At 41.9% G+C, this 12,598-nt stretch overlaps 2 protein-coding genes and 3 non-coding genes across 6 annotated transcripts in view; 1 reads left to right on the forward strand and 4 right to left on the reverse strand.

Annotated features, from left to right (window-relative positions):
* Window positions 1-4,279: 4,279 nt before the first annotated feature.
* Window positions 4,280-4,363, reverse strand: Trnal-cag. The gene has a single exon. It is a non-coding gene; the product is annotated as a tRNA-Leu (tRNA).
* Window positions 4,364-8,178: 3,815 nt separating this feature from the next.
* Window positions 8,179-8,262, reverse strand: Trnal-cag. The gene has a single exon. It is a non-coding gene; the product is annotated as a tRNA-Leu (tRNA).
* A 150-nt stretch (window positions 8,263-8,412) lies between these two features.
* On the reverse strand, window positions 8,413-8,496 carry Trnal-cag. Its single transcript has one exon. It is a non-coding gene; the product is annotated as a tRNA-Leu (tRNA).
* Window positions 8,497-8,581: 85 nt separating this feature from the next.
* LOC117895302 lies at window positions 8,582-9,572 on the reverse strand. The gene has a single exon (XM_034802861.1). The coding sequence runs from the start codon at window positions 9,534-9,536 to the stop codon at window positions 8,679-8,681; it is 858 nt and encodes a 285-aa protein (XP_034658752.1). The 5' UTR covers window positions 9,537-9,572; the 3' UTR covers window positions 8,582-8,678.
* Window positions 9,573-11,944: 2,372 nt separating this feature from the next.
* The window catches only part of LOC117895290 (sterile alpha and TIR motif-containing protein 1), a 36,708-nt gene continuing 36,054 nt past the window's right edge, over window positions 11,945-12,598 (forward strand). For both annotated transcript variants that reach the window (XM_034802835.1, XM_034802837.1), the window contains exon 1: window positions 11,945-12,560. In XM_034802835.1, coding sequence (XP_034658726.1) covers window positions 11,993-12,560 — 568 coding nt within the window. In that variant the 5' untranslated portion in view covers window positions 11,945-11,992. The remainder of the gene's footprint in view (window positions 12,561-12,598) is intronic.

Consider the following 12,598-nt stretch of genomic DNA (forward strand, 5'->3'; position numbering starts at 1 on the left):
AAAGACGTTTTGCCATGCCAGCAGAGTAATTAAATTATGCGAGAGTACATGAGAGGCTTTGAATTTTGGGCCTACCAGCACCAATCGCAGGTCTGGCAAATGTCAACAGACAGCCGGAGCTTGCCACAGCCTGACATTTCACACGCAGCTGCAGTAGCAAGTAGCAGTCAGTGCGGTTGGGCATACCCCGGCACTTGCAGGAGGTCCAGGGTATATGGAATTCTAGGGGAAGTATGCGACAAGCAGAAGGATCGTAGCACAAGAGGGAATAAAGCAGAGGTAAGGAGGATCTCCTCCGATCAGAAGAAACTCTTTGTATTTTTTCAAAAGATTCTCCAACATATTTCTACCCGGTATCCCATAGTCGGTATCCCCCACTATACCTCTCCGACTTGTTACTGCTGCTGGCTGTTATTGGTCTCACGCACTTTCAATGCATTTCAATTAGCCCGGGCCGCTCCACTTTGACTTTGAGCCTGTGACTGTGACTGTGGCTGTGTGGCTGTGCGATTGGATATATTTTCCATTTTTATAGACCGTTCGCGATGGCAGACACTTGATAGGCATTTGTATATGTTAATCGGGTGTCCGTCCGTCCTGCTGTGTGTACGGGGGGCTATTGCGGACCGACCTGACAGCCAAAGTTAATTAAAGTTTACGCTTTTAACCAGCCCAGCACTGAGGCAGCAGCAAAGCAGCCAAGCAGCATGCATAATTCCCATTAATTTGCTCGTTAAACTCTCGAGTGTGTGGAGCCGGGGATGGAGATGGAGGCCCCTTCAATGGCTACCTCAATCTGACAGCAATTGCCGCGAAGTAGGGACAATCGCAATCGCCACAGCATTCATTATGATTAATGATCTCTGAGTGAGCATAACCACAGCCACAACCCACAGCCGCAGCCACAACCAGAGTGACCCACAAAATGCGACATATTTTCCAATGTTCCAAGAGTTTTCCACTCGAAAATAGAATTAGCAAATTGCCCGAATGTCAATCAGGAGTGATCAATCAAAATTTGTGCTACTGTCAACTCTATCACCATGCATACAAATGGTATAAATAACCCCAGAGGCGGAGGCAGTGCAGTGGGGCAGCAGCGGAGGAACGCTTGCAACTGCCACAAACGACAGTTGGGTGCAGCTCCAAACATTTAACTGGAGGTTGTAAATTACCATAACAATTCTTGGGGGGAAATATGTGGGTCAACAATGGATCACAGAGCCATGGAACCATAGAGAACACCCCAACAATGCAGCACAGAACCCCGCCGACGATATGTCAGTGGAGTTCCAAACATACTCACAAAAGGTTATGGGTCAATCGTGGGGTCAATGCAAATGGAGTTAGGATTACCCACATCACAGCCCGCATGAATGGCTTAAGAGAATCCACCTTGAGTCCAACGCCTTAGTGGCAGCAAGCGACTAATGAAGTGATTGTCTAATTGTCAAAGATTAAGTCAACGTTAATTCTAAATACTAACTTCAATGGAGCAACGACTCAAAGAGGCTTAAATCTGTTGACTTGTATTATCATAAATGATATATTGATATCCCAACACAATTAACAGCTAAAATAACATAATTTATGCAGGAAAATTATTCCATAAAAGCGTTAAGAGAGATATTTCCACAATATGCTGCCATAATCAATCACTCGAATAATTTCCAAGATAATTTATTCAATACTTTTCTTAGTGTATTTTCCTTACAGAAATCCATAGCTATCCTCGCAGTTTTGAGCTATAAAACTTCCAATCCTTTTTCCACCCAAATAACCATTAAAAACTCCCCCTAACATCGAGTTCAATTAATTTCCGATTTATCAATGTTTCCCCCATCCCCAAAGTCAATGCTCCTTTTCAAGTTCAAAGTCAGATCGGACAATACTTTCAAGTATTACCCCCCATAAAATAGCCGAAACCAAAATAAGAGAAACTTGGTCCAAAACAAACTGCAGACAGACTCTTCGACTGGCGGCCGACCGAGCATTAATCAATTTTTATTCTCTCCATCCGATATTTTTTGGGATCTTTTTCACATATTTTTGTTGTATATTTTGTCGCGACATTTATGCCAAATTTGTACAAAAGTTAATTAACAGGTTTCATTGTTATTTGAGTGTTTTTGCGGCTTTTTGTGTGTTTCCTTTTCGTATTTCGGTTTTTATGGACAAAAGAACAGACTGTGGGGGCGTGTTCGTAATGAGGGGGAGACAGAGAATGACGTAGAGAGAGAGAGAGAGAGAGGAAAAGAGGAGGGCTGCGACAGTGCAAAGAAAGCGCCTGAGAAACCCGTTTTAACTGCGTGTCTAATAGACACTTCATTTAACAAGCATTTTGTATTTTTTCAAAATTAAAATATATTTTCTTACCATTTGTTTCGAGGTTTTTCCATTGCACGTGCAGCCGGACGCAGCAGAGTGAGCGTCGCCGCCGCCTTCACACCCACGCTTTTTACGCCGACGCCGACGCCTCAGCTGGCAGCACAGTTAGGCCTCCCACTCCCACCCTCTCCCCCCTTACACAAATGAAGAAGCCAAAGTAAATACAAAGACACGAAATAAACAGCAAGCGCTTATAGCTGTTCGTTCTCTTTCTCTCTCTCTCTCTCTTGGCGCTCTCGATCGCAGGGCACATCAAATACAGGTGCAGCATAGCTAGTGAACGCTCACTTCCACAGAGAGATTGTGCAGGCACACAGAAGCGCGAAAGAGTGAATATACCTTACATTTACCATACCTTGCGAAGTAACAGTTTTAACCGATCGCTGCCTGCATCGACGCCGCAGTCAACAAAAAAAAACGCAGCGCGACGGTTTGGTTCGGTGGCATGTTTTCGCGCGTATTTCACCTACTGATTTAAGAAACGAACAGAATTGTGGAAAATTTATACGTTTTCGTGTTGTGAAAAGTGTTAAGTGATGTAGAATAGAGTTTTAATGTGCGTCTCCCATACCCCAATCCATCCAATCCCCGGCGAATGCAATTACGAAATCTTGTGTGAAATGTGCGTGTGTTTTGTGTGCGTTTAATTTTATTTCGGCTTCTGGCTTCCATGTGTGCGCCTATAAATAACAACCACTGTGTGTGATAGAGCAGGGGAGTGGTGGCGCGGCGAAGGAAAAGCGCAACAAAAGGCGAAAAATAGCTAAAAATGAGAAATATCAAAAGCATAAGCTGACGGGTTGATTGACTTGCAGGAATTTTGTGAAAACACCCCGCGTTTCCTCCGCCCGAGAAGCAGAAGTAGCGGTCGCAGCTTCCGTTGCGCTTATCTCCCGACGCTGATTTTGACGACGCCGAAGTGAATCGCTAATGAAATGAATCGCCCCATGAATCGCAATTTCTGTAAGTTTTGTTGCACATCCAATTAAGTCCACAGATACGTTTGTACCTTTGTAAATTGTATATTTCTGCAAAGTCATAAACCCTGACTGCGTGTATACAATTTGGGGAATTTATTCCACTCTAAAGACAGACGCACGTCAATGCACTGCCCATAAAAACCGACATAAAAGTGCCGTCAATCAGAGGAAAAGGGCAAACGATACTCTTCACACGCTCTTTGCACATAAATTTCACACTAAAGATCAGAAAAATCAGGATGGTAGTTTTTCTTGGGATTCGAATTGCAGCATACCCTTCCAGATACATTGTTGCCATGGAATCTTTGCATGGCAAACATCTCTTGATACTCATAATACCCTCTGAAAAGTGAACTTACAAGCAATTTAAATGTTAAACACAAACAGCACAAGGCCCTGCCTTAAAGACCTGCAATTTATTTCGCAAAAAGTTTATTAAAACCCAATTAAATTCCAAACAACCTAGCGGCAGATGACACCCACACACATCGTCCACACAGTCCACACAACAAAATCAACAAGTACACCCCCCTTTGGGCGGTGGGTGATTCCGGGAAGCATACATTTGTACATACGATCCGTAACCTCATGACCAGCCTGTGGTTTTTCTAAACAACTTGTTTTTGTATATTCCGCCACATGATTTTCCCATTTCCATTTTCCATTTCACTTGATTGAAGTTTTGGCCTTTTGCACATGTTTTTGTTTAGAACAAATAATCCATAAATAGATGCCACACACAAACACACTCGCGGGGCTTATTTATTTTCATTTTTGGCTTGCTTGAAACCAAAAACTGCACAAAATAATAAGCAATTGTAGGGAAAAAAAACAGAAAAGTAAATCCAATAGGTGAAAATATATAAAGAACACAGAAGAAAAACTAGGGGAAAAAGAGACAAAAAGATTCTTGTCAGAAGTGGGATTCGAACCCACGCCTACAGAAGTAGACTGCGACCTGAACGCAGCGCCTTAGACCACTCGGCCATCCTGACTGTTGGGATGAGCAGAGTAAATGCATGTTTTCCACTAGTCCGCCCATCACCTCGCGTTCCCGCTGCCGTATGTTGCCCCTTAAATCGAACTAGTACACTTTTATGGAAAGTGTATTTGCTTGTGAGAAAATTCAAACCAATAATTCTTTATGCTAATTTGTGTACTTTTTCCTTTAATTGGAGGGTCGGTTACCGTTTGTCTGTATTGTTAATAGCCGTGGACGTTAATTCCTTGCCATTACAGCACTAATTGCCTGTTGAGCAACAAGAACTATACAATTTTCAATGCGGAATAATTGCAAGTCGAAACGATTCGATCAGCTGCTTTGCTCGCTGCGGTTGCACTTTGTACAAATGCCGACAAATTGTTTACAAAGTCGCTTTTCACATGGCGATAAGATTTATCTTCAAGAGGGTGGGGCCACAGAACAAAAGAGTAGCGGAGCGCAAGCCCCGGACAATATTAATATCTCCATACAGACATACAGATATCTATATTTTGTATGAATTTCCCAAAAAGAGAGGGGAAACAGAGGTGATTCGGAAATGAGGTCAAGACCCGCAGCATTCTTCTGATTTAAGCCAAAAGCGAACTCTCGCTAATAATCCGGTTCAGGGGGCGTGGCGGCCTGCTACCATGAGAACCGAACCCTTCTCATTAGCCGTCGCAGCGGCGGCCCCTCTTTTGTGGGGATTTCTTCTTGTTTTATTTTATATTCCGTAAAATAATTTATTATGATTGCTGGCGGTTCCTCGCTGCGAAGCTCTTTGGAAAATGTAGACTTTAATGAGATTTTCGAGCAAACACTTGGCGACAGTTTCCCTCAAAGAATTCGAAATTAGTTTTTGTATCTGCCGAATAGACGGAGGCATTGTTTATGCTTTGCCTTTGACTCAATGCCGACATCCATCTATATACGAGTATATTCTTCCATGTGTAGATGCAGACAGATATGCCCAGACATACACTGCCAATCAGACGAATAGACTCACGAGTTTTCCAAGTGAAAAGAGGTTTCTAAAAGTCCAGCAGCGAATGATAGTGGAGCAAATTTATTTTTCCATTAATCAAGATTCTTTTCCTTGTTTGAAAAGTAAAGAATTCGACTTCTAAGTGGAGAGGTTTTTTTTTATGAATTATTTTGTGTAAATACCCCAAAAAAAAGGCCCGTTTTAGCGATCACCGAATAGACTCAATAATGAATATTAGGTAAAATCTTTCAAAAGCTTTGTAATAAATATTTTTTTTATAATGTTTGGAGCTTAACTAATAATGTTTGTGGAAAACTTTTTTGGAATTGCTTTGTAATGTCCTTCAGGACATTAAAATTAAGGGGATTCAAAGGGTTCAATTAAAGCTCGCTGCAGGCCTGTCTGATGCAATTATGAAATGGTTTAACTTCTTAAAATTGTTGACAGGACTCATATCCTTTACGTAAAAGCTATCCCCATGCGATCCCTGCAAAATTCTGATCAGGAGAGAAAAAAACTTCCAAATTAGGTGAAAATTTGAGTCTTTCATCCACTTCTTTATCAATTTACCGTTATATTTCGTGCGAGTATCCTGGTGAAAGTAGCACGACCGTGTGACAAAAATGTTATTAGCATTGTGGTATTATTGAAATTAGACAAAAGTTATCCTCTTACTGGGTCTCGCAAGGATTCTTGCATTGTTGTCGCGCGTGTCATGACACCGGAAACCGAATTTTTTGTATCCGTTTTTTTTTTTATAAAAAAGTTTTAATTTGAAAAGAATAGGTCGATTTAATTATTCTTTCATGATCTAAGAAAAAAAAAGAAAATTTTTGACTCGTTACAATAGTCCTTTGAGGACCATACTGGTGTTGGGTTCCATTTGCTTTTTATGGCGCACTTGACACCCGATTTGTTTCGTGGATGTTGAGTAAATCAGTAGGAAAGCTACTCTTAAAGTCCTTTGGTGAGATTCTGCAACATTTTTGTCACACGGTCGTGCTAATTTCACCAGGATACTCGCACGAAATATAACGGTAAATTGATAAAGAAGTGGATGAAAGACTCAAATTTTCACCTAATTTGGAAGTTTTTTTTCTCTCCTGATCAGAATTTTGCAGGGATCGCATGGGGATAGCTTTTACGTAAAGGATATGAGTCCTGTCAACAATTTTAAGAAGTTAAACCATTTCATAATTGCATCAGACAGGCCTGCAGCGAGCTTTAATTGAACCCTTTGAATCCCCTTAATTTTAATGTCCTGAAGGACATTACAAAGCAATTCCAAAAAAGTTTTCCACAAACATTATTAGTTAAGCTCCAAACATTATAAAAAAAATATTTATTACAAAGCTTTTGAAAGATTTTACCTAATATTCATTATTGAGTCTATTCGGTGATCGCTAAAACGGGCCTTTTTTTTGGGGTATTTACACAAAATAATTCATAAAAAAAAAACCTCTCCACTTAGAAGTCGAATTCTTTACTTTTCAAACAAGGAAAAGAATCTTGATTAATGGAAAAATAAATTTGCTCCACTATCATTCGCTGCTGGACTTTTAGAAACCTCTTTTCACTTGGAAAACTCGTGAGTCTATTCGTCTGATTGGCAGTGTATGTCTGTTTCGGTGTCTGAAAGATGAACGTAATTTGCATTTGCGCATTTTTCTGGCTAATTATTTGTTTATCCAAAAGGAAAATAACCAAAGGAAAAAGAGTGTGAAATAGGAAAAAATACGCAAGAAAAGAGAGTGGAATATGGAAAAATCGGAATTCAAATTGAAAAATTGTTTTGACAAGCAGCGAAAAATGATTTTTGCCATTGAACTTGTGGATTTCCAGCAATAGCAAAATCAAATAAACAAATTGCAATGGGAAAGGGAAGGAAATCAGCTCTCAAGTGAGGTAGAAGAGGAGTAGAAGTACCAGCAGACAGAGAGGAGAGCTGAAACCCAGTTCTTGTTTCAAGGCAAGAGTCGGCTGATAAGTTATAGTAATTTATAATCATGGAAATAGGTCAGTCAGCGCTCATAAGTCAAGCCAGCAATTGCGCACGCAATTCTATTCATTTAGAATGCATCAAAAAACCATTAAATAAAGTCAATACATATGCATATAAAAAGATTTATGCATGTTATTCTACTGTCAGCAATACAGAAAGGTGATATGTGACACCATTTAGTAATCGAGTAAAGGTGGAGTTTGCAGTTCCCTCTTTTTCCATGTTATTTTGGTATTTGTGTTTGCATTTTGATTCCAGGTTAGGGGCTCAATGCCATTGCATGCAGTTCAGTTCTCTGGGTCATTTCTGTGTCTGCATGCAGAAAGTGCTGAATCGAAGGGGGAATCGAATGGCATATCGACGGCGTCAACAAATTGGGAGAATGGTAATGGGAAACGCAAGCGAAAGCATTTGTCGCACAAGGTCTGGGCAGGTTTTTATCAGTGCAGTCGCAGTCGCAGGTCTGTTTTGAGAGTGTTTTTATCTTGCCACCGATTGCGGCTCGTATTGCCGGGGCAGGGATTTCCTAGTGCCATAAACCTGTATCCATTAGCTCTTTCAATGGAGCTCATGGCCAGACATTTGATGAATGACTTGTTCGTGTTCGTGATAAGCCCTTTTGCGGCACGCCTAATGCACTTTAATGCCCCCTCTTACAATTCGAACAGCAAAATACTCAGAAAACGTGTCTGTCCGATTCAGCTTTTGCTGTTTTATTTTGTTAAAGCCCTTAGTCAGTTGAGGCGTGAGAAATTGCTTGTGTGTGATTTCAGAGGGCTTAACGAATCGAATTTCGTAAAAAATATACAAATATAAATTAAGAAACAAAGAAAAAAAATCTTGTCAGAAGTGGGATTCGAACCCACGCCTACAGAAGTAGACTGCGACCTGAACGCAGCGCCTTAGACCGCTCGGCCATCCTGACTGTTGAAACAGCGAGAGCCAGATGCAAGTTTCATACCCAACCATAATATTTTAATATTATTTTTTAATTATAGAAATTATAATTTTAAAAATAATCTATACTTTAATTAAAAATAGAAAATGAGAGAAGAAAATGAGAGAAAAAAAATCTTGTCAGAAGTGGGATTCGAACCCACGCCTACAGAAGTAGACTGCGACCTGAACGCAGCGCCTTAGACCACTCGGCCATCCTGACTTGTGTCGGGCTTGTGTCAAAAGTGCCACTAGACCATGAACTAGACCAAAACTGAATGACAGAAAAAAACAAAATTGAAATCCAAACAAAAATAAAAGTACAATTTTCGTTAGCTTGTGTATAATTTGCTGTGCCACATAAATTATTTCACTCTCCGCTCGATGGTCGATGCCCCTCAGTGGTCAATGGTCATAGATTATGATCACTGCCCGCAACAGCTGGAAGACCTGCTGCCGTGTGACTGTGTCGCTCTTGAATATCTTCATATTGGCACGAATAATTTTCACAAAATCATCGACGCGCTCCAGGGTGCAGTGGCGCAGCATGACGGTCGCTTTGGTGGCCAGCAGCATTTTGGCCAGGCCTAAGTAGGACTTGACGAACTCCTCCATGAATCCCAAATGCTTGATTTTGGCCATTGCCGCGTGCTGCGGGAAGATGTCCGGGATGTTGTCCTTTGTGATTTCCGTATGCATGATGTCGAGCCACGCATTTTGGATGTAGGGAATGTGCATATTGTAGTACCGCCAGAAGGTAGCATCCAGAACAAATAGATACTTCTTAAAAATTTTCGAATATTTGGGTTTTAGCGAGATTGTTCGCATCACATTCTGGCTTATCACGTTGTTGTGGAGCAGCACAAACGTCACTGGGAACATCGGGAGCCTGGGCAACTCATGTCTGACCAAATTGACGAGGATATCGGTTAGGAATTCGGCTATATCCGCCACCCTGGCATCCTCCACGGCACTGGCGTAGATCACCAGGTGCAGGGGATGGGAAATGCCACAGAGGCTGAATACCAAAGCCGTATAGTTCGCGGTCAGCGAAATGGCATCGAAGGTCAGGAAGCACTCGCACGCCTGACCACAGCCAATGGTGTCGGTCCTCTTGAGTATATCATCCGTTCGCTTCACGTACTTGTATTCCAGCTCCTTGTCTTTGATGGGGGTGTAGTAGAGCTCACGGCACTGATGCTTGTGCGTGTCTGTGAGCTCCAGGTATGGCCGCAGGTTCTCCAAGTTCAGCTCATAGGTCATCTCGAGCCTAGGCTCTGGGAGTCAACAAACTCTCTGGAAAAAACAAAATAACACAAATAGGAGCAGTAATTCGGAGCCATCTGGGCCTTTATTTTATTTTTCTGAAACATCAATTGAGGAAGCTCGTTCATGTGGTCAGGCGACGAAGACTGCGACGCTCCGTGATTTCCTTCAATCCACCTGAGATCTTTCGCTTTCTTTTTAAATACTCAGAAATTTCGCGTTCCGTTGATTGAACAAGGAACATGTGATAATTATTTGTTTTCATTCCAAATTTCTTGAAGAGGCGCAGAACTTTTCCAAAACCTTTCTTTGATTTCAGGCTAAAGTATAAAATAAAATTTTTCTTGGGACTGCGACAAACAGTGAAAAAGAAGGTCTGAAGTCCAGGGATAACCAAACGAATACGGATTGGTTTAAGAAGAATCAAAAGCTGAACCGGCACGCTGAAAATGTGTACAAGAAATGCCGCATTAATTGTAAACTTTGAATGGTTGCATGGCGTGCACTCAACTGGACTTTGGCAGGTGAAGTTTCTTCGTTTTTGATCTCTTCAAACTCCTCCTGGACGCGCATATCCTTCAGCAATAGATTCGGTGGATTCTCCATCCTTTTAAAAAGCAATTCTTGCTTAAAACAAAAACTTGTGAACAATTCACTGACAACTTTTCCCAAAACTGCCTCGTCGCTTTCAGGGTTGTCTCCACTCCATAATATTTTTTCAATGTGCAACACTGACACGCCCTATCGATATTGATAATTGCTAAATACAACTCCCTCCCGTACCCGCAGCCACCCGTCCGTCTAAATTGCAATGATTAATGTTTGGCATCTTTTTCGTTTTTAGATTTAAGCGTTCGTTTCGCTGCAATTTGCATAATTGCAATTTATTGTAAATCCGTGTGCAAATATGCAACAAATTTGAGCCGCAGCTCTTTAAGGCAATACCAGAGGCCGACGGCTTTTCATGAATCTCGCTTTTCTGTTTGAATCTATCTGTCTGAATGTTGGTTTTTTTTTCTGTCATATGCAAATTGGTCTCGCGACTCTCTGGCACTTCAAAAGAAAATTCCTGGCATTAGGCAAGCGCCAGATATCTGTGGCAGCAACTTGGCAACCCTGGTGCCCTGTCCAATCAGTCAGCGGTGTGCAGCTCTGACAGAAACGCTAATTAGTTGTCAGCATTTGTGCATTACAAATGTCTATTTGGGTTAGCGATTCGATAATTGATCAATTGCCAATACAATTTATGCAAATACCAAACAAGGCCCTCAAAGAAGAGTTTAGCCAGGCAAAAGTTAATTTAGTGTTGGAAAACAACGTGCCGCAGTATACGATTAATTTTGTTTACACTAAATATTTATGTTCTTATTATGTTTGCACTGCACATAAAGCAAAGGCGATTAATGCAATTTTTTTGGATGTATAAAAGTAAAAAAAAAGATTTCTTTAACGATGTTTTATATTATCATAGAAGAAAAGACAGCTGTTTGCTCCATAAATGTATGATACGATCTGTTCTCGAGTTCAAGGGCAATTTTCATGTCTCGATGATCTCTCAGCCCACGAAACTTCTAGACAAATAAAGCCATGAGTCTAAGATTCATTCACGTTTCCAAGTAATTTAACTAAAATTAATTTCATTTTACCCCAAATGCTGACGTACGTGTGTGTTTATCTTTTGTCTCTTTTTGTATGTATATATTACAGATTAAGCCGAGAATTAAATGGCATATAACCATATTATGGTCGCTGGAGATCCCACGCAAAGTCACGAAAATTGAGCAAAGCTGCGGACGCCGCCGCACAGCGACTTCTCATTGTCTATGCGACCACGTAACGCGACTCAAGTTCAAAAGTAAACGACGGACGACAGCCGCAGTGCGGGACAATAAACTTCGTGAAAATGCTTTTTTTGTTTTTTATAGCCAAGTGTATCTGTGAATACATAAATGTGGCTCTAAAGCTAAGATTTTAAAATAATTTTACGAATTACCAACTACGAGAAGTGCCGCTTTCAATACTTTCGGGAAACTATCGCTGCAAATTGCGGTTATCGGCAAAGGACCGTCTTTAGCGGCATCACGGACTCTGGCTGTTGAAATTCAACAACAAAAGAAAGATTAATTAAAGAAAAAACATATTTAAAGCGTGACAAAGAAAAGAGACGCATAAAAGAGGTGTTGAGTGCACATTTCTCAAGGCAAAAAGTGGGTCAAAGTAGGCCATCGGTCACGTTCCAAGAAAAGTGCAGCGGCCAGAGGCAACAGCTGTCGCCAAGCTTGTGCACTGCCATTAATTGTTGCTTTTGTATATACAAATAATTATGCAACTTGTTGCTGCAGTTCCCTGAAAGAGAAAATACTAAACAAACAACAACAACAAATCGTGAATTCATTGATAAAAAGCAAAAGAGAGAGAGAGAGAGAGCGAGAGGCGGCCGTCACGTAGTAGCCATGAATTCGCCGCAGCTGGTGGCGCAAGCACACGATTCAGCAGAGAGCAGCGGCAGCAACGCCGGCGCGATGCCGATGCCGATGCCAATGCCAGCGACAGCGGGAAATAAATATGCGCCTGGACGTAGGCTAGCTGCGAGGCAAACTCTTCGCTTGGCCATACCCAAACATCAGGGAGATCCCCTGGCACTGCCACACGCACTGCACGCACAGCCTCATGCCCCCCATTCCCATCCACATCCGCATCCGCAGACGGGGGGCATCTATCGGCACTCGCCATCGCAGCTGCCACCGGCGCCCATACTCAAGAGAGCCGCAGGGAGCAGCAGCATTCCCAAGTCCGCCTCCCCCTTGGAGTCTCACAATCTGCCCAACGTGACGCCCCACAGTGGGAGTGGGAGGATCGGCTACAATGTGGCTGGAGGCTGCTCCTCGAGTGGCACCTCTTCGGGCTCGAATTTTCTGGGTGTACGAAAGCCCAGTCTCACGCTGAACTCCTCCGATATAAGGAACAACAACGATTTGTTTGCCTTTCCCAAGGACATGTCGCCGGCACTGGAATTGAATGGTGAGTGGAAAGATATTTGCAGAGCAAGCTGTAGCTTT

The sequence above is a fragment of the Drosophila subobscura genome, chromosome J (genome assembly GCF_008121235.1).
Source record: "Drosophila subobscura isolate 14011-0131.10 chromosome J, UCBerk_Dsub_1.0, whole genome shotgun sequence".
Lineage (NCBI taxonomy): Eukaryota > Metazoa > Arthropoda > Insecta > Diptera > Drosophilidae > Drosophila > Drosophila subobscura.